This window comes from Aythya ferina, assembly GCF_964211825.1.
Source record: "Aythya ferina genome assembly, chromosome: 27".
Lineage (NCBI taxonomy): Eukaryota > Metazoa > Chordata > Aves > Anseriformes > Anatidae > Aythya > Aythya ferina.
This window is the reverse complement of record NC_140310.1, coordinates 1,580,297-1,607,222: the sequence shown is the minus strand read 5'-3', so window position 1 is coordinate 1,607,222 and position 26,926 is coordinate 1,580,297. Positions and strand designations below refer to the sequence as shown.

Genomic DNA, 26,926 nt, shown 5'->3' with positions numbered 1-26,926 from the left:
TCGTCATCCACCAGTTTTGGAGTCTGCATCCTGAAAATGCAAGCTGGGAGGATGCTTTAGCAAACCAGAGGGATGTGCTCAGCTTCCATAAGGGATTTTTCTCTTCATTGCATTCGTGCATCCCGAGAGAAAGACAGATCTTCTAGCAGACAACAACATTTTTATTTTTTTTCCCATACCTGGCAATAACACAATACTGGATGAGTAAGTTAAAATCACCCTTCTGGTGGCTATCACAAACCTGGACTATAGGAGGGTGTGACTCTGTTTGCAGTTTAATTGGATTCCAACTACAAAACACTCCTCTGAACAGAAGGCTTTGCCAGCCCGACAGAAGATGTATTTACTTGCTTTGTAGCTGTATTAGGGAAGAGGCACAAAATGAAACATCTCATTTGCATTGGGAAGAAGCTGTTAGCGCCTTTTCCTAGACAGAAGTCAAGCATTTGATTTTCTCATAGGGGATGGAGAGCATTCACCAACCACAGCATAAAACTGATCGGGCAAACGCCGCAGCTGTAACACGGGAAAGGCTGCATGTAAGCTTTATGCCTCAAGGAACGTGTAAAACTCCGAGCGACTTTTTAGAGACGAACTGCAGCTCGCTTCAGGCAGGCTCGACCCAAACGCCCGTCAGCCCCTCAGCATGAACCCAAAAGCGGGGGGATTCAGGGGGCAAGGCAGCTGCAGGGAGGGTGCGAGAAGCCTGGGCGGAGCGGAGTGCGGGGGGGGGAGGGCTGGAGGAGGGCTCTGGGCTCCGGCTCCGCTCCAGCGCTCGCTGGCACCGCCCGCGCCGCCCATAAAAGCCAGGCCCGCGCCTCCGCTCCGCGGTGGCGGCTGCGGCCGGGGCGGGGGGTAGTCGGGGCCCGGGAGGAGCCCCACGTCGCTGGCCGAGCCTTTGCCGACCCCAGGGAACTTGCAGAGGCAGCGGCTGCATGGCCGCTGTGCCCCGAGAGCGGCGTCGCCCCGAGGTGGCCGGACGCCCCGCTGCAGCTGCACCCAGAGGCGGGAGGGAACCGCAGGCTCAACCCGCTGCGCATCCCAAACCGACCGTGCGCGGAGTCGGGAGGGTCCTCAACCCCAAAGCGGCTGCGCTATGAACCAGGAGGCGCTTGCACCCCAAACGTTCCGCATTCCGTGATCTTCGGTGGCCTAACCAGGAGAGACCTGTGCCCTGAAGCATACTCGTACCCTAAGCTGCTGCACCCTAAAGCAGGAGGGTGCTGTGACTCAAAGCATCCCTGTGCCTGGTCTGGCCGCACCACATCGCGATGGATAACGCTGTGCCGCTGGAAGCAGAGCTAAAGCACCAGTGGCTGTTCAACACCACCCGGAACGATTCTTTTGCCAACCCGTTTGTTCAGCCCCTGTGGCAGGTGGCTCTGTGGGCTGTTGCCTATGCCCTCATCGTGGTAGTGTCAGTGGTGGGGAACGTGGTGGTGATGTGGATCATCCTGGCTCACAAGAGGATGCGCACTGTCACCAACTACTTCTTGGTGAACCTGGCTTTTGCTGAAGCCTCCATGTCTGCTTTCAACACAGTGGTGAATTTCACCTACGCCATCCACAATGACTGGTACTACGGTCTGCTATACTGCAAGTTTCACAACTTCTTCCCCATTGCTGCTGTCTTTGCCAGCATCTACTCCATGACAGCCATCGCCCTGGACAGGTGAGCTCTGAGCATCAAACCCCAAACCCTCCCTGCACCCTGCAGGGTGCTGCTCTCCAGATCTGTCTCTACCTGGATGCTGTGTTCAGCTTCGGCTGATCTCTGGCTGCAGGAGAACATTGCAATTAAAATACAGCTCATTCTGGTAAGGGTGCTTGAAAAAGGCACTCTCCTCACCCTGTATCCAGGTGGCTTAGGGAACCCTTTGTCTGCTCTGCATAAGGAGCTCAAGAGAAGGCTTTTTAATTCTGAGCATGTTGGTAGTGTGTGATAGGGTGTGCCTTTGTAGCATTGCTCTGTCCTTTCCTTTCCCTTCCCAGCTTCTCTCCAGAGCTGTCCATTCTTTTCCCAACCTTCTCATTTAAAAGCAAACTTGATATTTAGCACAAAAAGACATCACCTCGGGACAATAAATACACGTGTTGAACTACTGCCACTGTACTGCAGGTGGTGTTTCCTATTGCTTGATCGTGGTTGCCGAAGGAGCCTCCAAGAGATGCTTGAGCTTGGGAAAGGTGTTTCAACTTGGCAGGTGCATGTTGTTGCATTGCCTGTCAGCATGTTCCCCCAAGTTGCAGAATCTGCAAAACTGCTTTGATTTTGTAACTGGGAGTCAAAGGGGAGGGAGATGCCATGGATTCATCTCATTTGGGTGCAGCCAGTATATTTAGTTGCTTTTTTCTGCTACTGACACCTGTCTGGGTGCTGCTGACTGGCTGGGCACTGCTGGTAGAGCAAGATCCCACTTGCAGTTTTACAGGATAGAAAGTTCAGCAGCACTTGGTAGGTTGCAATGGCACAAGGGATGTTGCATTTCTCACCTCAAAGGGAAGGGGCAGAAGTTGACAGACACAAAGTACCCATGCCAAGGTCCTTCCTCCAAGCATCTCTGGTACACAACTCCCTCACTTCCTCCCACTCTCCCAATCTTTGATTTCATGGCTTTTTCATATTAGCACTAGCTATAAATCGATGCATCCAAGCAGCTTTGCAATTCCTTCTTGAATCCCAGCACAACACGTTTTCCAGTGCAGCATATTTCCCCAAAGACAGCTCTGCTCTGCAGTACCTCCTTTTGGTACTTCTTTCTAGGGAATAAAACACATTTTGGCTTTGGAGTGTGGGGGGGATTTGCACTACCATATGCCAGCACATTTTGAGCTGACATGTAAGTACTGCACAAGCTGGCAAAGATATATCCCAGCAAGAAACTATAGTGCTGCATTAAGTCACACACTAACAGCTTGGAAAACGGAGCTTGAGATGGATGATGGTCATTAAAAACAGGCTCAGATTTCATTTTGCTGTGGCGTGGTTATAAGGCTGTGAGCCTGCCTCTCCCCAAAATCAGTTGGACATAGCAAAGCTCTGGTACTGGAGATGTGAGGGAAAACAAAAGCAGCGATAAATAAAAAGAGGAATGCTACCAGCATGGTTCTGTTCCCACCTGATGATGTTGCTGGCTCTGTTTCAGGACTGTCTGTTTTAAGGATGTTGGGGATCAGTGGGCAAATTCCCTTTCGGGTGAGGATGAATTAGGCAGATGATATTTTTATTTTTTATTTTATTTTCAGCTTGCCTTTAGCTTTCAGTCTTCATCCCTGAACAACTGCAAAAGCAAATATAACAAGGGAAGCTGGGGTACAATGAGGAAAATGGGGAGCAAAGCCAGGTCTGGGAGCCTGGGGCTGAATTTTGGGGGGAATTGTCATTTCCAGGCTTGTGCAGTCCCTTAACAGAGGCTGGGTTTTCCCATGGGTGGACTGTAAAACTCATGCATGCAGGCCTAGCTCACCTGCCAAGTAGGAGCCAAAAGAAGGTGCAGCCTTGGTGTACAAATACCATGCCATCTGCCTGCACAGAGCTCCCTCCTGCATTTATTGGCCCCAAATTTTGAGGGAGGTGGGAAATTTGGGAATGGAGGCAGCAAAGCCTGTTTTCTGACCCTTAGGCACAGAGCATGCAGCATCTCTAAGTGCTGGAAAATGGCCTGTTTTCCTGTGCCTGAGACCTGACAATAGTAATTAAATGTGTTAGATGCAGGAACTTGTTCCAGGAACCCAAAAAGAAAAAAAAAATAATAACATGGCGAGCAACAAAAATGGTGTGGTAACATGGAAAGCAAATGCTTCACTTCAGTACGCTGTGTAAGAGCAGCAGAGCCATGAAAGCTCAGCAAAATGAGTTATATGCACAGTATCTGAAATGACTGCATTTCTGATTTCCAGAATATAGAAATGAATGTGCTTTATGTTTCCCAAAGTGTATTAAACCATCTATCACAGCAGCTGAATATGTAACCTGAAGGCTCAGAGGAGAATCAGCTGCAGATTGCTCACCTAAATCATCTCCACTTTTGCTTTCTGCAAGCAGTTTCCAGAATGTCCTCACCAGAAGGTACAAAACCACCTTTGAAAGACTCAGCACGGCTGTAATGGCATCTGTGAGAGAACAAGAAGGGAAGCGGGTTTGATTCTCCCAGTGGCTTTTTTGCAAGGTCTGCCATGGATTTGTGCAAGAAAAAGGCTTTTCCTTGAACCTAGGTCTGCTCTTTTACCAGGACCTATTTCAGACTGGGCACAACCACTCGGGAAAAAAATAATATAAAATTAATTTTATACCAAGCACTATTCTGAACCCTGCAACAATGGCAGGAAACTCAGAAGTCAAGGTTGGCAGCTGGTATTGTCTGCTCAGGAAAAACCATGATGCTGCGTCTCAGCATCCTGCAGAACTGGAGGCCAGGTAGCTTGATTTGGCACTAGACAGTATGCCACGTACTTTGCTGTCAAGCATATCAGTGCACTCAGGTCCTTGAGCAAAAGCAATCCCATTGATGGGTTTGCCTTTGCCTGAGGTTTGAATAACCCAGACTCTGTTCCCCAGCACATCCTTTCTGTGCACCAAATGGACTTTATCTCCTTCTGCACTGTGTAAGAGGTGGGACTGGGCTGGGCCAGCTGGGTTGGCAGCTCCCCTTCTGTTGACTAACAAGGTGGCTTTTGCTAAAGGTGTAGGGGGGGCTTTCTCTTTGAACATCCAGCCCAGCACTGGTAGGTGGGTTGCCAAGAGTGCTTCAGTACCAGCCACTTCCAAAGCAGCTTGAACCCCTTCATATGCTGCTTTTTCACTTGGAGGATAGCAGGCCTCAGCTCCTCTGTATCCCCAACTCCAAAACCATAGGGGTCAACATCAAGTCTCCCTCTGGCTTACTGCCAGCAGCTCCAGCTGGGGTCATTCTCTGCAGCAGTGGTGTAGAGCACATTGTTTGCATCTCCCCCTGCCAGAACTGGCCCAAGGGCTACTGCATGAACAATCTCCCATTTAATTTGTTCAAAGGCTTGTTATATCTCAGGGCCTCACTTAAAATCGTTCTTTTGGGTCACTTCATAGACAGGGATTACAATCAGATGGTAATTTGGAATTACAAAAACCCACACCACCTAAGAAAGCTTGTTTCCTTTTTGCTTTTGGTGGAAACATAGCTGTTCTTTTGTTGATCACATCCATGGGATCTGACCATGCCCATCATCCATTTTATTCCGAAAAACTGGATCTCCTGTGCAGGTCCCTTGACCTTACTTTGTTTTATGGCAAAACCAGCTTTCAGAAAGACTTTGACTCTCTTACTTCCCTCTTTGAAAAACTTTCTCTGCTGAGCTGCTCCTCAAAATAATGCCACTGATGTATTGCAGCTGTTCAGGAGCTTCCCCCTGTTCTGGTACAGTGTGGATCACTCCATGGCAAATGGTAGGGCTGTGTTTTCACCCCTGCAACAGTCAGTTCCAGGTGGACTGGATGCCCCTGCAAGTGAAAGCAAAGTGGGGCCTGCACTCTGCTGCCAAAGGAGTGGAGAAAAATGCATTAGCAATATCGGTTGTGGCATCCCACAGAGTGGTCTTTGACTCCAGTTCGTATGGAAGTTCTAGCATGTCTGGCATGGCAGCACTCAGCTGTGGCGTGACTTCATTCAAGTAACAATAGTCTCCTGTTAGTCTCCACTCTGCATTGGACATATGGGAAGGATGAAGTGTGAGTGAGTTTTGCTAATCACTTCTTGGCTCTCCAGTCAATGACTCAGCTTATGGATGGGAATCAGGGAGTCTCAGTTGGTGCGATATTGCCACTGGTGCAGCATTGTGATAGCAGTCAGCATCTGCTGTTCTTCAAGCCTCAGCAACCCCACAACGTCTTCCTTGAAGGGATCCCTTTCCTTCATGCCTTCACAGGAGCCACCTGCAGAGGCTGAGGGCTTGTGCTCCATTTCCAATGGCTTTCTCAGTGCCCCCTTCCGTAGCGAGGAATCCCAGCTGCTTGGCTTCCTTGCCCTCTAATTCCAGACTAGTAGCCCTAAAATCCCAGCATTGCAGCAGCCAAGGGACAATGTGCTTGCCTGGACAATGGCTGGAAACTCTTTGCATATATTGCAGCTCATCCAGGGATTGTGTGGTTACTGCTGATTTTCTTTCTCTTCATCCTCCTGTTCCCTGTGATGGCCCTACACTGGGGTAGCCTGCCTCATTGTCTTCTTCCTTCTCCCCTGTTTGAGTAGGAGTTCCTTTCCTTTCTAAATGACCTGACTTCCTCATCCATTATTTTGTTTTGCATATAGGGCAACTGACACTGGCACAGGGTGGTTCTCTGGCACAGCCATGGGGCACATCACAGGGGTTGGAGTGGTGTTGATTATGGCTTAGTAAGTGCAGGCCAAATCCCAGCACGTTGCAATGATTTGTGTCTCTTTGGAATTGCCAGAGTGATGACAGACCTTTCTCAAGCATTTTGCCAGTTTTCTAGGATTCTGCACTTGGTCAGGTGTGAAGTTCCAAAGCACTAGAGGTGCCTGCTGTTATAGGTGCTTGCCCATATCGTCCCGCCCTCCCTGCCACTCATAACTGTCCTGCCCTGGGCCAGATCTCTGGATGGCATTCTTAAATGGTTGTTTAACCTACAAAACCTGAAATACATTCAGGAGATGTAACAATAGGAACATGCTGGTTTGAACATCCCAAGGTTGTTCAGAGTTTTGAAGAGCTATTGTAACTAGCCTGGGGAGAAAGGGGAAGGTGAAAGAGAAAGGGAGAGGGAAGAAGTGGGGAAAAATGTCCTCTCTGTCCCCCTCACAGATTGGCTCCCTCAGTAGAAAAAGTGTAATTATTATATGTGTAATTATAATTTCAAAAGACGGTTCCTGAAGTACAAAGGTGATGGCAATGCTGAGTACCAAAACCAAATTAGTTTTATGACCAGTAAACACCACGCAGCTGTTTGCTCACCTCCCCCATCACCCCCCCCAGCAGGATGAGGGAGACAGCTGGGAGGGGAAAAAAAGTGAAAGCTCATGGGTTGAGATAAAGACAGTTTAATAGGACAGAAAAAAAAAAAGGAAGAAAAATAATAATGATGATAATGATAATAATAATAATAGAATGTACAAAGCACGTGATGCCCAACACAATTGCTCACTACCTGCTGACCAATGTCTAGCTCATCCTCAAGCACTGGTCTTCCCCACCCCAGCCAGCCACCCCATATTAATTGTCCTGCATGACATGGTCTGGTATGGAATATCTGTTTGGCTAGTTTGGGCCAACTGTCCTGGCTGTGTCCCCTCCCAGCTTCTTGCGCACCCCCATTCTCCTCACTGGCAGGTTGGTAGGAGAAGCAGAAAAGTCCTTGCCTTAGCGTAAGCACTGCCCTGCAACAGCTAGAACATCACTGCATTATCAGCATTATATTGCTCCAAAATCTAAGGCACAGCACGTAGAATCATAGAATATCCCGAGCTGGGATATTCTTGAAGGGACCCCACAAGGGTCCCTTCAAGTCCAACTCCTGGCACCACACAGGTCTATCCAAAAATTTAGACCATGTGACTAGTGCACAATCCAAATGCTTCTTGGTGCCATGACTACATCCCAGGGGAGCCCGTTCCAGTGAGTGACAAACCTCTCAGTGAAAAAGCTCTTCCTGATATCCAGCACGAAACTCCTCTGCCTCAGCTTGACAACATTCCCTTGGGTCCTATCACTGGTGACTAAGGAGAATAGATTGGCACCTTCCCCTCCATGTCCTTTTGTGAGGAAGCTGTAGACTGTGATGAGGTCTCCCCTCAGCCTCCTCTTTTCCAGGATGAACAGGCCAAGTGACCTCAGTCCTCCTCATACGTCTTCCCCTCTAGGCCCTTCACCATCTTTGTAGCCCACATACCAGCTACTAGGAAGAAAAACTCTGTCCCAGGAGAAACTAGGAAAAGTGCCCATGCTGAGTTCAAGCTAATTTGCTGCCACACATTGAAAAAACAAAAACAAACAAAAATCCACCACTGGACATCCCCCTAAGAGGCTGTTGAAATATCTGTGGAGAATAGGAGGGAGCAACATTAGACAAACAGTTCACGTTTTCTCTCTCTGTGGAACCCAGATTAATTTCAGAGCACCACCATTTGCTTGCACTGTTAGCAAACTTCTGAAGGAGGAATGAGTTTCCTTAATGACAGATTATCAGGAAAACAGCAGAAGGTTAGAATCCTGTATTGTCTGCAGAATCAGAAAAAAACACAAAACATCTCTAGTCTCAAAGATTTAAGTTAGCGTAAACAAAAACACTGCAGACGGAACATACAGTGCCTGGGGATGGAAGATGAGAAGGGTGACAGCCATGCCATGAACTCAGAGTTCGGACAGGGCAGCAGTTGAGGTAGTTAATACAAAGCAATTTCCCTTCTTTGTCTTTGCTCTAAACCAGCTATAAAAATGACATACAATGGGACCAACCTCCTGTAACTCCTAAGCCAAGTTGCTGCTTTTGCTCACTAAGATACTCCCCCCTCTCCTACATTCACTAGCACTAATGCTGCCAGACCAGCAAGCAGGGCTAGGCAATCAAACTGGAATCTTATTTACATTCCCCTCCCTTTTCCCCCACTTTTTTTTTTTTTTTTTTTTTTTCTCCAAATGGCTTAAATTACATTAGGCATCTCAAGATCCATCAATTTGCCAGCAGGAGCTGCAGAATAAGTATCAAATCTGCAAACCTTCATTCACCTCTGTGGCTACTAAAATTGCTAGCCTGCAGCTGAGACCTGTTAATATCTCCCCAACCCCATGTTATTTGCAGCAGAAAAATTGGCTCAGAAAATTATTTACAGCTTACAATCTTGAACTCCCAAGTTGGATGAACCTGCTGAATACCAGGAATATACTCGCCAGCTCAGTGACCCAGTGCCTTCCCTAAGAGGCAATTAATGCAGAAAGAAACCTTCTGGAGAGGACAAATTACATCAGTGCACAGACAGATTAATTAGTCATTTACACCCTAATATAGTGTGTGTGTGTTTTTTTTTTTTTAATCTTGACTTAATGGTTTTCTGGGGGGTGCAGGGCAGAACTTTGATTTGTGCCTGACGATATGTAATCTTGCTCTGCTGGGATGTAATTTGGAAGATGAAGAGCAAGGGGGAGTGAAGCGAGCCTGAAGGGGGCAAGCTGGGGCCAGCCCTGCAGCAGCTGCCTTGTGCCATTTCTACATGTCAGCTAGCAATAACAGAAGCAGCTTATTGCATTCTCAAAAAATCAAGCACAGTTGAATGCTACAAGAACTCTACAAAGCCACTGGAGACCCAACACAGGGCTGGCTTGAAGCCTTGATTTCCCATCCAGGGCTAGAAAGCAGGGGGCTGGGGATGGACAAGATTAGGGGTCACTCATCAAAGATGCTTTATGTCCCTGCTCTCAGACATAGTCTCTGGTCTGACAGAATGATTTCCCCATTGCTCATTAGATATTAATTCAGCCTGTCAAAAAAAAATTATGTCCTTCTTTGGAAAGAGGAAAAATCCATGTGGCAATAAATGTGTAACTATGATGAAACAGCAGCAGTTTGAGCAGTTTGGTGGCTGGGAGGTGTAGGAGACTCTGGTTTTAGACATGCCTCTGAGACTCAGATGAGCTGAGTGCTCATCTACAGGGTGGGTGCTTGCTCAAGCTACCATAAGAGTTTGAGGGCCTCGGGTGAGATATTTCACTTATTTGATAGATTTCTTAATTTATTCTTAACATTTCAGTGGCCCAGTGAGACTCACACATGCAGTAAGTGCAACAGCTCTCATGGGTCATTAACCCTGTATTTCCCACCTTCATTCCCCAGAGATAAACCAGTGCCAGGACTAATTGCTTTCTTTAGGCAGTGGTTAATGAGGACCTACAGATGCTTCAAGTAACATCACCTACACAAAGTCTCCCAACAGGGCCAGGTTGTGCGTTGGGTCCTCCTTTTCCATCCTACCCTGGCACTATCAGCAAATGTGATGAATGCAGGAGGGAGCCTTATGCCTCCTTACTAGCTTGCAAATAACTGGGCTTTGATCCTGTTTTGTCTGCATTTGGCTTTTCAACCAAACATGGCCATGGCATTTGAATCACGAGGAGTGCTGTTCGGAAAGGCATGGAAGATCACAAAGCTGCTAGCACAATTCGGGTCACTGTTTGCCTGTGGCTAACTTGTCCTTTTTAATAGTGCTTGAAGGAAACATTGAATTGCTGTCAAAATGCAAACCTGCTGTGCTGTATTGGTGCTGCAGGGAAATGCCTGTGAGAAACCTTCAGCCTCCTGCTTGATGAAGATACTTTCCAGAATGTTGGAAAGTATGACTTGGGTCTGAGGACAGGCTGGCATCCTCAGACATCATCCAGATATATGGTATTTGAGGCCAGAATGACAAGACAAAACAGATGGGCTGGGTTTTGCTGTCCAAACCTGCTGGAGGAGTGGCATTTCTGCATTCATGCTGTTGTGATGCAGTCCTCACATAAAGCATGGTTAGGCACTGGAGCGGGTTGCTGAGGGAGGTGGTGGAGTCACCATCCCTGGGGATGTTTAAGGAAAGGGTGGATGTGGAATGGTTGGACCAGATGATCTTGGAGGCCTTTTCCAACCTTAATGATTCTATGGTAAAAGCAGTTTTATCTCCTTCAGAAGTTTTTTGTTTCCAGGCTGAGAGGGACCCATTCCATGCCCTGAGTGTCATCCTACAGGTAAAAATCTGATCTCAAGGCAATTGCTTTCAAGTATTTGACCCAATTCAGTCCAGGGCATCTACTTTGACTAGGCTGCATGCCCCTCTCTTGACTGACACTGCACTAAAATCCTCTTTATTCAGGATGGGAAACTGCTGGGCAGTAAAACACAGCATAAATTCTGTATCCCATGGGTTACTCATCTCTTATCTGTTACATCCTTATTATTTAATGAGAAAGATAAGGAAACTCTGGGATGAAAAATGCCTCATAAATTTTTGCTATTATTTAATCACATCTCCTTGAGGGTGGAAAGAATTGTGTAATGTTAGTTATCCAGGCAGACTGCAGATTTCCAGATGCAATGAATAGTACACTTGAGGCAGTGTAGCCACCTATATATTTAATGGCTGATACACTCAGAGTTACCCTGGTACAACATTGTACTCAAATGCTATTGCATCATCATTTTATAAACCCCCTCCAAAATGCAATAAAATACGTAAACAACATCAAATGGCATTGCCTGTGTCATTGAGCAGAAAAAAGGAAAGTATCTGGCATAAATTTGTGTTCTTTAGTGCCAGGCCAATTAAATGGGGTGGATTTATTAAGCTGCTGACAAATGGAGTCATCACCAGCCCCACTGCAGAGTGGTGGCCATTTTGGGGGAAAGGAGCGAGGGATGTGCTGCTGCACAGCATTGGGTTTCTCCTGCAATAAGCTGAGCGGCACTGGGCTTGCAAAACCTGCGTTTTTTTACTCGAATGCGGGGGACTCCCTGGTTCCTGGTGCTTCACGCCATGCACCACCTGCAGAGCAGCAGGAAATAAACATTTCTCTGATGTATGAAATCTGCCCTTAAATCCTCAACTAAGAGCCCACTCCCCATGAAGAATTGGGACTTCAAGAGGCCATAGTGTTTTTTTACCTGATGCATGCTGCAGTGGTGAGGGCAGGATAGTCATACAGGAGTGTCCCCCCTCTTTCTTGCCTCCTGAGAATGATTGCTCCCCAGCAAGCTGCAACACCCAGTTCCTTTACAGTCAAGAAAACCACCCTCTTGGATGGTGGAAAAAGAAATATATATCTCTAATAGGATACAGGGAGATGGACAAGGTGGGGCCACAGACACCTTGAGAGGAGAAATATGAGCTAATAAACCCATTAGCCTGCTTTTTAGAGCCTGCTTCTCACTGGCGTGGCTGGGATCTGTGGGGCCAAGCTGAGGAGGGCATAGCTCCCTGGCACTTAAACTCTGATTGATGCCTTTGTGGTGGTTTTACCGTGCTAGGCAGCTAAACACCAAAACCGCTCTCTCACTCCCCCTCCTTAGATGAGGAGGGGAAGAAGTAAAGTAAAGAACAACTCACGGATTGAGATAAGGACAATTTAATTAAAGGGAAATAATAATAATTAAGGAAAGATTATTATGAAATAAACAAATTAACTAAAGGGAAAAAAAGGGGAGAGGAGAAAAGGGAGGGGAAAAAGGAAAAAAAGTGAGGAAAACAAACAGACAAAACAAATAAAGGCTATGTGGAAGTGCAGAGGAAAGAAGTTACTCTCTACTTCCCACAAATTAGCGATGCTTGACCACGTCCTTGAAGCAGGGCCTCAATGCACATAGCCGGTGTTTGAGAGGAGGACAGACGTTTTCACAATGAGAGCCCACCCCTCCCCTCTTTCTCCTGTTTCCACCTTTTATTGCTGAGTGTGACATCAGATGGTATGGAATATCCCTTTGGTTGGTTTAGGTCAGCTACCCTGGTGATTTTTCTCTTCTCACATTTTTGCCCACCCCCTAGGAGGGTTAGAAAGAGTCCCGATGCTGTGCCAGCACTGCTCAGCAGTAGACACAACAGTGGTGTGATAACATTGCTGTTCCAGCTACAAGTGCAGAGCACAGCACTGTCTGGGCTGCTGCAGGGAAAGTTAACATTCCAGCCAGACCCAGTACAGCCTTAAAGTCCAATGCTGAAAACCACCTGCCCACAACTGCACGTGGGGCCAAACGCCTACTAGCATCTTGCAGGTACTCTGTGCATTGCAGCTGCATTCCCAGAAATGCACACACAGGAACACACAAACTTACAGAGTAGAGAAATGTGTAAAGTCCAAATCATCAGCAAGAAAATGAAAGTTATTTGAGATGGACAGACCCAGCACTGGAGGAAAGCAAAAGAAGCTGGCTTACTCCCCATATTGATGCTTTTCCACCCCAATATAAGCAAGCCAGTGACTGTCATCTGAGCTAAAGAGGCCACAAAACCATATTCTCAGCTCACCCCATCTCCACACTTCAATTTTGCATTAAATGTTCTTGTCAAGGAAAAGATAAAAACAAAAATGAAACAGTTCCTAAAATGTTAGGACATTTTTCTGCTTAGTGATACAATTATCATATAATTCTATGATATCTTAATATGAAATAATGGTCTAGCTATTTTCAGGATGTTTGTACATTTTCGTCTATCTCCAGCATTTTTGTGGTCCATAATACCAGCTCATCCAAGGAGCCCAGACCCTTTTTATTATACTTTTTAATTCCCTGTCAAAGCCCCTGCCTTTGAGAACTGATATTATTTCCATTTTTATTCCTGATAGACAGCTGAAGCCCAGAGCATCCCTGAGGAACTATTTCAGATGTCACTTAGGACTGGCAGTTTGGGAATTGCTGCCACAAAATAGGATTTAGGGGCAGTTTTACCCAAAACACCACTAGTTCACTCCCTCCTGTGCCCTGACCCTGTCATTGCAGTGCTGGTGCATTTCTTTTCTTCCTTGGCTCTTCAGTGTATGACGGTCTTACTAATTTTGCTGTCTTCTCACCATCAAGAATGCAAGAGCAGGTAGCATTGCAGACAAATCGATGGCAGCTGGAAAGGTTTCTGTGCAATGTGCTTGTGGTTTAGTTCATCATTTCAACAATTATTTGGACATTTTATCACCTACAAGGGCTTCTGCAGCCATTAAGTGCTTGATACTGATGAGTAAAGTCCTCCAAAGTTTATAGGTAGAAATTAGGTCAGAGATGTAAGAGCATTTCTGGCTGGTTGCAATCAGGCGCTGGTTTGCTTTCCAGAGGTAGCAATTTCAGATGTTTTTCCAGGCAAATATTTCAACAGAAACGGTGCAACTTTCTCAGAAATCCCTCATTTTCCACCTTTCATATTTTTGAACTTGAACTGTTTGCACAGCTGCAAACTTGGGTGCAATGACACCTTGCTTCTCGGGAACAGACACACAGGATAAAACACTTTGAACCCTGTGCTAAAACCCAACCAAACGTCATCCAGCTCTGACTGTGGCCCAATGAGGGGAAAATGAGCAATGTGGATGCAGAAACCAGGAGGCCTCATAGACCCTTAACTGCATTGCTGGGCACTGTGTCAGAACAGTGATAACACCCATTGCCTTCACTCTTCCTAACCAGCTTCAATTTCCAGTACCAAAACAGCCGGTGGAGATTACAAAGGGATAATTATCAGGTGAATTTTCAGCTGAACAAAGCTGATAAGGTTTGGTACCCCAGGGCAGAGGAAGAGCTGATGGCAACACCTCCTGCATATGTCAATATTAAGCCGTGCATCTTTGTCTCAGCAAATAGCCACACAAAAATGCAACACAGGGAATACTTTTCATCTATGAAAAAATTAAAGGAAAAATCTGTCCATCATCTGAAAGGAGTTGGGGTGAGGAGAGAAATAGAGAAGGCTGCCTATGCCCTGGTAGCACACGCAGAACAATGCAGTGTGTCGCCTTGTTATATGATAGCAGCTCTTTCTAAAGCTTGTCGTGGGGGAGGGCAATAAATTTCCAACATGCTCACTTAATCCTTCCAGTGCTGCTGTCAGCTTTGCAAAACCAGATTTGCAGAAGGATAAATTCAATCTGCCCTGTCGCTGCTGGAGTCTGCCTCAGGTATGACAACTAATGTTCAGGGTGAAAGACCCCATAGGCCAGGCAGACAAAGGTGACAGCTTGGATTGCCTCACCTGTGCCACTCCTGTATACTTATTTTCAGTTCTACTGTTTATAATACTTGGCACTGTGATCTACCGTATAGACACAATTTTGCTTGGGTGCAAAACTATTGGGTACTGCCAAAGCAGATGATGCCAGATGGCAGCATTGCACGTGGCATTGTACAAATTGGTCTTTCCAGAAGCAGCTGGTTTCTGGTTGTGTTAGTGAAGCTGGTTTTCAGCTTAAAGCCAATGAATGTCTCAAATGGGACTCAAGTCTCAAGGTGAGGTTGCTGAAAGAGAATTGGCTGGGAACCCCTCCCAGAAGGGATTATTTGATGGTTTTTGTGTGGTGTGGGGGGCTGCCAGGATGTGCAAAGGGGGAGTCAAAAGTACAAACCACACATGGGATTGTTGAGACAGCAGCTGCAATGTAGGGACTTTCAAGCCTTGATTTCTCCTCTTCCCCCCCTTGCAGGTACATGGCTATCATCCACCCACTGCAACCCCGGCTCTCAGCCACTGCCACCAAGGTGGTCATTGGTGTCATCTGGCTCCTGGCATTCCTGCTGGCCTTCCCCCAGGGTTACTACTCAGTGATGGAGAAGCTGCCAGGCCGGCTGGTGTGTCTGGTGGCATGGCCAGAGCACAGCACCGAGGTGTATGGAAAAACGTGAGTTGGACTTTCCCAGCAGCAGTGACAAGTCAATGCATAAAAATATGTTAAAAAAAAAAAAAAAAGTGGGAAGGGTGGGAAGGGCTTAAGGACCCTTGTGATGAAGAAATCCTCTCCCTACCCTAGATAAGGCTGGTGCTACCTGGTGGACAGTAGCGAAATCTCCATCCATGACATCTTGGGGTGTATTAAAGTTGATTAAAATGAGTTTGGTGCTGCTTGTAGTCCAAACATTGCCTCATGCCACACTTCCAGCATTTCTGGGATGCTAATCCTTGAAAAAAACTCATGTAAAACTGCTAAGATGCAGTATTTTGGCTGTGGGATGTGGTTTTCATTGCCCCTGGAGGCTTAGTCACACACACAGACATGGCTTTCTTTTTTGCAGCACTTTTTCCGTAACCTATGTCTGTAAAGGCTTCCTGGAGGTGTGAGTTGTTCCTGCAAGAAGCAAACAGGGTTTTGTCAGGTGTATCTTGGCCAGACAATGACAGAGGAATCTATTTTGGGATGTGCTGAGTACAAATGCCCCCAAAATCACTAAGCTGCTTAAAAAACAAGCTCTGAAAAGAGGCTCTACACAGTGTCAGCTCAGGCTGGAAGGTGAGTGTTTGGCTAGGAGGGCTCAGCAAGCACCTCCTTTCTGCACGATAATGGACCGCCTAATTTAATCTGGCATTTCCAATGGGTCTGAGCAACCCCACTGGACTGCCAGCATGCAGTCCTTCATGGTAAGCTCTTTGAAGTCTGTGAGTCATGCAGTGAGTTAAATGTCATGAGTTAAGGAAAAAGAAAAAAGAAAAAAAAAAAAAAGGCATTTGTGATCTCCAGTTCCATGGACCAATGAATTAGTGTTGTGAAATTGTACTGGAGCCAAAGCCGGGGACACACATACATGAAGAGGTGTTCAAAGACAACCTGAGCCTGGCAAAGGTCTCTCTGCAAGGCGGGAAATAAGCTAGGGCTGGCCCAGCTGACCTCCAGAGGTGTCTTCATCCTTAATTATTCTGGACCAGTGTAAGAAAGCCAGCTCATGTGGCCAGGATGGGGCTGAGCCCCCAGGTTCCCCTGACTGAAGCAGTGACCAGCATAAGCTCAGGGCAATACTTTGACAGATCATTTGCTGTTCAGCCATACAACATGGTTTAGTGGATGATACTGGTGGTAGGGGAATGGTTGGAGCAGATGATCTTGAACATCTTTCCAACCTTTATGCTTCTATGACAGGAATATCACCTTTTCAAGAGCTAATTTGAGAGAAAAATGCCATTATTAACCCATGAATAATTTGCTGCTGGAAGCTGGGTGCCACTTCAAAGCCTGAGCATCCCATGCTCTTTGGTGTGCTGGAGGCTCTGTAGGCAGTTGAGGGCAGCCAGGAAAGCAGATGCTAAGCTTAATCTTTTTAACAGACAAAGTCTGAATATTTGTTGGGGATGGAAAATAATTTGCAGCTCAGGCTGAGCACAGCAGAGGCTCTCCAGACCATACAAACTCACACAGTGCAGCGCACAAGATGTTAGTTTACTGCCCCAAAATAACTCTGCAGAGATGAGTGTTTGGGCCACTGTCAAACACCCTTCCTGCTTGCATGGCCTTGGTGCAGTTATTTAAGGAAGTAGACAGTAGCAGGAGGTGCTGTATCTGCAACAGGAGCTGGCAACTCAGCTACATTGGATTCTGCAGCTGCTGGCTGCTGCTAACTACTGATTCCCTCTCCCACTTTTGATTTTGAAATGGATGTCTAATCTATTCTGATCTCATTAGTTGCCATTTTGGTTTGTTGAAGGAAGGGGAAAAGCTGCTCCACTTGCTGTCTTCTCTGGGAAATAACAGCCTGCAGCAACCATCTGGGCTTTGCAAGGCAAAAGGAGATGCCCTCTCCTCTCATGCCCCTGTCCCTTACCTCCTCTGGGCTCCTCCATCCTGTACGAGACCCTAAGTCCTCACACTGAAGACCTTTACATTGCAAAATCCAGGTTTTTCTAAGTGGTCTGATACTGCAGTCCTTGAAGACAGAATAACAAATAGATGGTTTTCAGCACCCGAAGTACAAACAAAACAAAACAAAACAAAAATATGCAGCAGGATGCTTTGGAAATCTCTCTCCCCACCATGCCCAGGTAGCTCTGAAAACAAGAGTACCTCTTACTTGCATTATTTTAATGGCTCTTCTGGTTGCTCTGGGGCTTTTCTGCATCACCCTCAAGAGTTTGCTTCTGGTTTAAGACCCTGCTTTGCATGGGAAGAGCAAAAGCATCATTGTGGAGCCGCAGAAACGCCTCTTTAATTAGCAAAATAGAAAACAGCCCTACAAAATCCAGCTGAAATGCAATTAGTGCTGGGTGGAGAGGAGGCCAAATGAGATTGCAGGTACAAAACAAGGAGGAGATGGCATGGCAGCATGGGTCCGGGGCCAACCCCATCCCTGCCAGAGCAGCAGGAGTTTCATCAGGCATGATGAGCCTGACCCATTCATTACACTTCGGAGGGATTATTTAATCATAGCTCCTAGGAGGACAAGTGAGTGCAAGGCTACAGAGCTTGAACTGCCTTGAATACATGCAGCACCTTGCATTCAAAATGGGCACATACCCCACTTAGCACTGCTGTAGCTCCCTGAAAATTCTTGCAAGTACCCTAAAGCTGTTGGAAAACTGCAGTGCTATCACTTGTTTTTCTGCAGGGAAGAGAGGTTTTTGCAAGCATTGATGGTAGGAAGGAACCTGCAAGGTCAGACCAGCCATTCCCTTCCTGTTTGTTAAAAAGAGCATTTAAAGCTTTTTTTTTTTTTTTTTTTTTTTTTTTAAGCAGTTACTATTTAATACAAATACACAAATCCTTCCCTGAACCCCTGTAATCCCAATGGCTATAGCAACCTTTCATGGTTCCCACCGACTTCATAGCAAAACAACCCCAAATCTGTGCTAACTACTTAGTTCAGACTCTCATTTGATTTTATGCTTACTTATCCATGTTATAAAAAGTATGCAAAGGTCCTGCCTTTCCATGAGTCTAGAAACCTAACACAGCCAATGAATTCACAGGAAAGTTTTAAAAAAAGTTCTATGACAGGGAAGGGTTTAGGTATAATAATACCACATAAAATTTGTGTGTGACCCAGTGCCTGGCATCCAAGGACCCTAACACATTGCCTTTCTCAACTATATGCACCAGGTTTATGAAAATATTTCACTGTCATCCAGTTCTGCCTTCCCTGTGTGCTGACAGTCAGTCTCACTTTACCTGCGAATCCTCCCTTCAAGATGCTACCAGGCTCACAAGTCCAAATGAACCAGTTGGATTGACAGTGGGAAGAAATACAGCATAGACCAGTGCTACAATGGATGCAAAGTCTCTTTCTACCATATTGTCTTTATGAACCTTACATTGATCTTTTGCTAGCAGGACATTCCTACAGCTCATGCTGTAGCTTTCTCTAGGTGAGAGCATGAGCTGGTGCAGCCCTGCTCTGAGCTCTGGCTTTGCAATTATAAACTGGGAAAACACAAAAACAAAAACAAACACAAAAACAAAAACATAACTGTCATGTGTCTTTTGCACACAGCTCTTCAAGCTGTTCACAGCTGTGTTTTTGGCAGAGGGGACCAGGATTATGCCTTCTGCTGCCTAAGCCTGGCCAAGCCTACAGTGGATCAGGATTCAGGCAAAGTGCATCCAAGACTAAGCATTTGCCATGCAGGGAAATCCCGCATCTCTCTTCAGCTTAATGTTACCATTCTTTAAATGTTAAAAAACAAAACAAAACAGAAATTGCACAGGACTGCTAGATGAAAGGTCTGATAAGAGTGAGCTCTCATCTTTAGGATAAATCGGGGTGTAAGTAGAGTACAAGTGATAGTAGAGCCACATCAGCTAAGGTGTCCTTGCTATACAAAGGTAATATAAGTCCTATCTATCCCATCTCAGGAGGGTGCCAGCATGCCAAAAGCCAGTAGTGGAGGCTTGGAGGAGATTGGGATGAAAATAGGGAGTTCTTCCTAACCTCAAGATCTGCAGTCAACTTGTCTGCAGGAATCGTGCCAAATTCCCTCTGCTCCTGTGAAACTCTGCTTCCAAGATTGGTTTGCAAGAAAAAAAAAGAATAGGTAGAGGACACACTCAACATCGATCACTTTTTCTAGGTATCACTTCTGCATGACCATCCTGATCTACTTTTTGCCGCTCCTGGTGATAGGGTGCGCCTACACTGTGGTCAGCATCACCCTCTGGGCAAGCGAGATACCTGGTGACTCCTCAGACCGCTACCATGAGCAGGTCTCGGCTAAGCGGAAGGTAAGGAGCTTCAGGCACAGTAGGAGCTCAATCCCAAGTAACCACAGCCAAAAAGAGTTTATGAAAGTGGAAACAGGTCATGATTTGTTTCATTGGTTTTGCTAATGGTGCAGGATGTGTCCTGGATATGTCTGTCCTCCATGACCATGCATGGTTTAGTCAAGGTGTTGGCTATGGCCATGTTGGCCTCATTGGAAGGGTCTCCAAGGCAAGACAAAGTGGCCTCTCTTGGAGTGTGACAGCCCACATATGGGGTGTCAGCAGATGATTTTGCTTCTCTTCCCTCTCTTCTTCTCACAGGTGGTGAAGATGATGATTATTGTGGTGTGCACATTCGCATTCTGCTGGCTACCCTACCACATCTACTTCACCATGCAGTATTTCAACCATGAGTGGTACCTGCAGAAGTTCATTCAGCAGGTCTACCTGGCTATCATGTGGCTGGCCATGAGCTCCACCATGTACAACCCCATCATCTACTGCTGCCTCAATGACAGGTGGGTTTGAGTGACTTTCAGCAGCATCTCAGCACAGCAGGGTGTAGAGAGGATGGAAACACAGAGGAGTCTGATGGAGGAGACTTTGAATGGAGAGATTTTCCAGGATGGCTCTGTTCCATACTTTGCTAGGGGCTGCTTGTAGTGTGGAGATAATACAAGACTTACCTTAATAAGTCTTTCCTAAAGCCCCTGCAGGATATGAGGCATGTATCAAGACAGCCCTCACACTTAACTGGGATTTATCAGTGTTTTGTTTTTTTCCACCACTTAATGGAAAGTAGCATTTTTTTCATTGTTTTGCAGTGCTTAGCTCTGGCCTCACACATATAATGGTGTCCTTTCCCCATCTGCACATTCCTCACCTCTGTCTTTCCCCTTCTCTTCTGCCCTGGCAGGTTTCGTGTAGGCTTCAAGCATGCATTTCGATGGTGCCCATTTGTCAGCGCTGGTGAGTACGAGGGCCTGGAAATGAAGTCAGCCAGGTACCTGCAGACACAGAGCAGCATGTACAAGGTCAGCCGGATAGAGACCACCGTATCCTTAGCGGTTGGTGCAGCTGAGGAGGAGCTGGAGGAGAGCAACAAGGCCAAACGTCTCTCTGTAGACATGACCTCCAATGGTTCCTCCCGCAGTGACTCCAAAACTGTCTCCGAAAGCTTCAGCTTCTACTCCAACACACTCACCTAATCAGCTCCCAGGCTCCATCAGGCACCCATGAGAGTCCTGCCATACACTTTCCTCACTGGGATGCTTCAGCGCTTGATCCAACCAGCATCATCACCCTGTTTTGCAGCGTGCCAGCTTTTCTGTGTTGTTTTATCACCTCTTGCTGTGCTGTTCACTCACCTGCTGTCCTCAGGTGAGCCTGAGGGCAAAAGCTTTGGACTGGTCTCATGTGCTCCATTATGGCTCATGTCCAAATGTAAAGAAGGGTTTTCTGGCCTCCACCTTGCTTGCTGCCTGTCCAACCTTCCATGTGCTGCGTGGGTGGGTAGGATGTAGAAATGGAACATAGCTGGGGGGTTCTCCTAAACCATAAGTACAATGCTGGCAGGCACTTCCTTGCTCTGTACAAGGCAGCAGGTATCTCCCAGTGCATTCAGCCTCCACAGAAAAATGAACCAGTATTTCCTGTTCCTACCTTTAATTTAATTCTGTCATTCCTGGTTGAGTATCCATAGGGGTATTTGTTGCAGGAAGCACGGCCGAAAGCACGACAGACACCAGTAGAGTCAGATCATGCTCCATTTTATTGCCCGAATAGCCTAACTTTTACAGTGAACTTAACAGGGGTGGACAGTGTTTCACACAAGATTATTGGTCAAAAGCACTCAGACAAACAACTACAAGAAAACAACCCCACCTGCAAGAAAACAACCCCCTTGTGATTAGCAGTCACATAGACCTTGTCCTTGAAGCCAGCTACTGGTAACAATATTTTTCTGAATTCCTCAATTGGGCAATGTGGGAACACTGTCATGGGAACTTCTCATAGTTGCCGTGGTAGCTTGGTTTGCTCAGCTATAGCAAGCCATGGGATTTTTGCTGTTTCAAGAAATCCCTCAAGAGGTATTCAATACAAAAATCCATCAAAAATGCTGTTTTCAGCTTCAGGAGTTTGTATATCCAAGGTGTACACTCAGCCACTCAGTGCTTTGTCTCAGCCTGGTGTTTTTGCACCAGTCTCAGATCATCTCCAGTACCTGCATTCCTCTGCATGATGCTATTCTGCAGAATGCCACTCCACGACACAGCTTTGCATCAAGACAGGGCACTTGAAAGGATTCAGAGCTAAGCCAGAGTTTGGTTGCCACTAATCAACCATATGTGCCAAAATCAATCACTGTGATTTCCTAAAAGGCCCAAGGAGGTGTGCCTTCCAAAAATAGATTTTGGAAGCCTGTGGAGGTCTAGAGAAGAATTGACTGAATGGACTGAAAAGTTTTTCACAGCTTGGAAATATCTAGAGCCAACCAGAAAGGGGCACAACATAAAAAGTTTGAAGAATTACATGATTTTTTTCACTCAGAGGAGGGTTGAAATGATTCACTTTCACTTCCTTGCATTTTTTTTTTTTAAATCAGGGAAAAAAATATTTTTTCTTCCCCCTGCCTTGTGCATAAAACATTAAGTTTATGATGTGTAACTAGGATATATTATATGTTTTAGTCTTGTTAAGATGGTGCAATGTTTCACTGGAGCTGTTCACACCAAGGGCTCCTGTGGCCAGTAAATGTATGTATGAAGATACACTCAAGGTGGGGTGGGGTGGGGTAGGTGGAATTAAATAAAATGAGAAGTTGGCAAACTTGGTTTGTTCGGAACTAACCCACAAGTTTGGGGGCTTTTATACTGACTACTCTTTCCTGCTCAGGAGCTGCTGGTATAATCTTGCACTTTTTGGTGCAGAAATCAGACTCCTAAAGTGGATTAACTGCAAAACAGAAATGATGCAAAAATGCATGACTGATTTGCACAGAGCAAGGAAATGGCTCATTCATTTTAAAGTAGCCAAACATCAGACCCTGCTGAGAACACAGCAATTTTTGGAAGTAAAGCAGAGATACGGAGAGTAAAGCAGAGATTTGGAGCTTTTCAACAATTCAGCCTCCAAACTGTCTCTTGGAAGATACAGTTATTAATAAATCCCCAGCTTGAGTAGTTTTTGGAGATAAAATACACATAGTCAAGCAATGTCACCAGCAGAAATTAAATGAATGGAGCTGCAAAGGATTTACAGGAATCACCATCTTCACCTTTACCCTAAATCCTCCCAAGGGCCACCTATGATGAACAGCTCTTCCAGCCACTTCCATGCTCTTCCCGACCACTGCAATTATGCAGCATTACAAACTGCTGTATGTTTTGTGCACGTGCTGGAATATGCTTTTTTTTTTTTTTTTTTTTTTTTCCGGAATTGCCTGGGGATTTAGTTTTGCAAAGAACACAAGCCCCAAGTAGCAGTGATCAGAGGTGTGGGTGACACCAAGGGTTTTAACTCAAGGGTTGGACTATAAAACTTTTCCACAAACACCACAGGAGCTGTAATGCCAATACATGAATAGGTGCTATAAACCTGAGCCAAACTCTGATTTTGTCCCAGCTGCTAACCCAAACTCAAAGTCAAGGCAAAACCAAATGTCTTGAAGTGTGCTAGAGAGCCAAGTAAGGCAAGCAGAGATCAGGTCTATACATGCCATCCATGCACACGCAAGTTTGTATCAGCCTGTGAGCCTACAGAAGTCAGCATTCAAATATAATATGTAGAAGAATAACTATTTTGCCCTTTTGTCTTCCATGTCTGATGTCCCAAGGATGCAGTGATCTTGAGATGTGCAGAGAAATGACAACTGTCTTCTCACAAGCAATGCACAGCTTGAAACATGGGGAAAAAAAAACACAAGAGTGTGCATGTAGACCTCAATTCAAGTTGACAGTACACAGCCTGAAAGGCTTCTTGTGCATCCTGTAAACTATCTCTTGAAAAAAAGTGGGCAAAATTCCCACCTGTAATAAACAGTGGAGCCAGGGCTGGTGGGAACATGTCCACAGGATGCTTTTACCAGATGGAGGCCAATGCAGGAAAACCAAAATGTTCTGGGTAAATATCCAAGCCAAGATTTTTTCTCCCCTTCAAATGCCAAGTTGTTTTATTGGTGAGGACAGGAACAGGGATTAGTATTTTCACATCTAGGATCTAGTCCAACCTGTGAGATGGGATGTTTGGGCCAGGTCTGTGTCTATGATTATGACATGCATCAGGAACACACTTATGACATGCTGGTTACACCAACCTTGGTATGTTCTCTGTGTGCAAAAGTCACAGAAAAGTCTTATGAATACTGAAAAGCCCAGAAAAAGACAGCCCTGCCTGGACTTGGGGGTGGGACATCTATCCATATCACGAGCCATCTCTGCAATATTTCCAGCTTTCCCTTCAAACAGGCCAGCTATAATACAGAGACTTTTGATATTTTATTAAGCTTGTTTTTCTGTTTTTCAGATCTTTGATTAGAAATTCAATTGCAAAGCCAGAGAGTTTCTTTGTCTCTTTCCTGACTTTCTGAAATGCAAAATAACAGCATCTGGAGAGAATCACTCACCAGGTCTGCACACATCCTCTGCTATCTCCTGCTTGGAGGCATACAGACAATTCCTGCCATCATTAAGGGGAACTGGAAAAACCCAGTTACAGTGCACTCCAGGCCAAAACAATTGCAGAAGGGAGTTCTGAAAGCCATTACCTTTCCCCTCCCTGCTTCCCCTTCCCCTCCACCCCCCAGAATTGAAATAAACTCAGGTTTCCTTTCTTGTCTCATAATATACCTTGATGTCTACTCAATTGCTAAAAAATACATCACTAACATAATGTTCCCTGTGTAACCATTTCTATCCCACCAGCCTGAAATAAAAACCAGCAAAAGCCATCCTAAATTCTGCTTGCCAGAAAAATTAGACAGCTTTTGAAATGTAGAAGTCAAAGCAAAGCAGCTGATATAAATCCTTGTTGTCTGTAGTGCTTACAACAGGATACACAGCAGACAAGCAAGACTGCCCATCCACTGCTTATCTTAGTATTTTTATTTTGTCATCCCTCAAGGGATGCAGTCACTGCTTGGCCTATCCAACCACACCACTTCTGCCAATGGGTAGTGACTGGGATGGAAGCACAGTGTCTGCTATTTGCTGTGTATTTATCCAGGGTGTTATGTATTTTTTTAAGCTTCCTGTGCCCTAGTCAGAGCACCCCTAAAAGATCACAGAACCAAAGTACCCAGCACAAGAGCTCCTACCTTTTGCCTGCTATTAAAAATAATAATTACCTCCCCCTCCCCCCCCCCCCCCCCCCCCCCAATAAAAAGAAAGCAAGCAAACAACAACAGCAACAACAACAACAAACACCTCTCAGGCTTCAAGAATCTGTTAATAATTTTCTAATTGGGCAATCACTGACCACATGAAGTTTAACAAGAGTAAGTGCTGGATTCTCCACCTGGAATGGGGCAACCCTGGCTATACATACAGACTGGGGGGCAAGAGGCTGGAGAGCAGCCCTGCAGAGAGGGATCTGGGGGTTCTGGCAGATAGCAATCTGAACATGAGCCAGCAGTGTGCCCTGGAAGCCAGGAGGGCCAACCGTATCCTGGGGTGCATCAAGCACGGCATTGCTAGTTGGTTGAGGAAAGTGATTGTCCCGCACTGCTCTGGTGCAGCCTCACCTTGAGCACTGTGTGCAGTTCTGGGCACCATAGTACAAAAAGGACGTGAAACTGTTGGAGAGTGTCCAAAGAAGGCCTGCTAAGATGGTGAAGGGCGTAGAGGGGAAGACATATGAGGACCGGCTGAGGGCCTGTTCAGTCTGGAGAAGAGGAAGCTGAGGGGAGGCCTCATTGCGGCCTACAGCTTCCTCGTGAGGGGGAGTGGAGGGGCAGGTGCCGATCTGTTCTCTTTAGTGACCAGTGATAGAACCTGAGGGAATGGTGTCAAGCTGCAACAGGGGAGGTTCAGGTTGGATATGAGGAAGAGGTTTTTCACTGAGAGGGTTGTCACGCACTGGAACAGGCTCCCCAGGGATGTAGTCACAGCACCAAGCCTGTCAGAGTTTAAGAAGTGTTTGGACTGTACTCTTAATTGTACGGTCTGAATTTTTGTGTAGACCTGTGTGGTGCCAGGAGCTGGACTCAATGATCCTTGTGGGTCCCTTCCAACTTGGGATATTCTATGATTCCATCATACCATCCTGCCCCTCAAACGTGTCTCCAGCTGCATAATTAACACACCAGTTTTAATGAAAAGCTTAACACCCAAATAGCCCCTTTTCTCACAGCTTATCCATTCAAAATAACATCTCTGTTGAAGGCTAAATCACACATCATTTAAATGTAATTGTGGCACCCCAGAGAAGGAACAGTGAATCCCAACAGCTGCTGAGGGTAAGAGATGACTCGGGTATCTCTGCTCTTAAATTTTCCATTGCAGAAAATACGCCTCTGGTTTCAGTGCAATATGATATGTCTGGGCCCAGGAAAGGATTGAAGGGACAAGCTGGACTGCAATGTGCATAGGATTTTCGGTATTTGGTGTGCGATGTAACTAACAGGAGTTTGTGTGAGGTTCTTCCTATAGTAGCATCTCTATAAAGAAAAGTCCAGTCTTCCTGTACCAAATGGTCTCTCTCTGATCATTGGGTTTAAGTCCAAATGGATTTTCATAAAAACATATTTCTTTTGTGAGACTTGAAACTGGTAAATGCATCCACAGTTATGGAAGGCAGCCACTAGCACTGTGGGAGCAGGAGAAAGGGCAAAGTGTATCAAAGCCAAAAATAAGTGAAAGCCAGCCAGTAGGTGTAGAAGGAGATTCAATGTTAGGGGTGTGCTCAGAAATTTCTAAACTACAGCAAGAAAAAGGACAGCATTCAAATACCAGTCATCCAGAAAGCCAGGACCAGCCACATGTCACTGATATCCAAAGCTGGGGAAAGGTTTAATTTGCTCCTTGAAGCAAGGACTCACTGGCTACTCACTGCTCTGCATGGGGCTGAAGCAGGCATGTGACATATGCATGGTGCACCAGCACTTCTACCTATTCAGCTGGCTGTGACACAGAGTGATTCCCTTGACAAAGCAGCTAACATGCTTGGCTCAACTTTCTAGTTTTAATTTCCTAAACCCACATGGGCAGCACAGTTCTCAACTTCCCAAGGCCTCACCACCCTGGTAGGAGAGAAAGTGTGAATGTAAGAAACAGCCAAGCATGCTTCACCTCCCAGAGCAAAACCCCCAAACCAGCTAACC

The 26,926-nt window shown here is 46.0% G+C and overlaps 1 protein-coding gene and 1 long non-coding RNA gene across 2 annotated transcripts; one reads left to right on the top strand and one right to left on the bottom strand.

Moving 5' to 3' along the window:
• Positions 1-795: 795 nt before the first annotated feature.
• TACR1 (tachykinin receptor 1) lies at positions 796-22,457 on the top strand. The gene is made up of 5 exons (XM_084499476.1): positions 796-1,672; positions 15,136-15,330; positions 19,479-19,629; positions 19,930-20,126; positions 20,525-22,457. The coding sequence occupies exons 1-5, from the start codon at positions 1,272-1,274 to the stop codon at positions 20,814-20,816; spliced, it is 1,236 nt and encodes a 411-aa protein (XP_084355602.1). The 5' UTR covers positions 796-1,271; the 3' UTR covers positions 20,817-22,457.
• LOC311424388 lies at positions 15,341-18,023 on the bottom strand. The gene is made up of 3 exons (XR_014686076.1): positions 17,486-18,023; positions 17,240-17,341; positions 15,341-15,774 (listed from the first exon to the last, which is right to left on the bottom strand). It is a non-coding gene; the product is annotated as an uncharacterized lncRNA (long non-coding RNA).
• Positions 22,458-26,926: the final 4,469 nt, after the last annotated feature.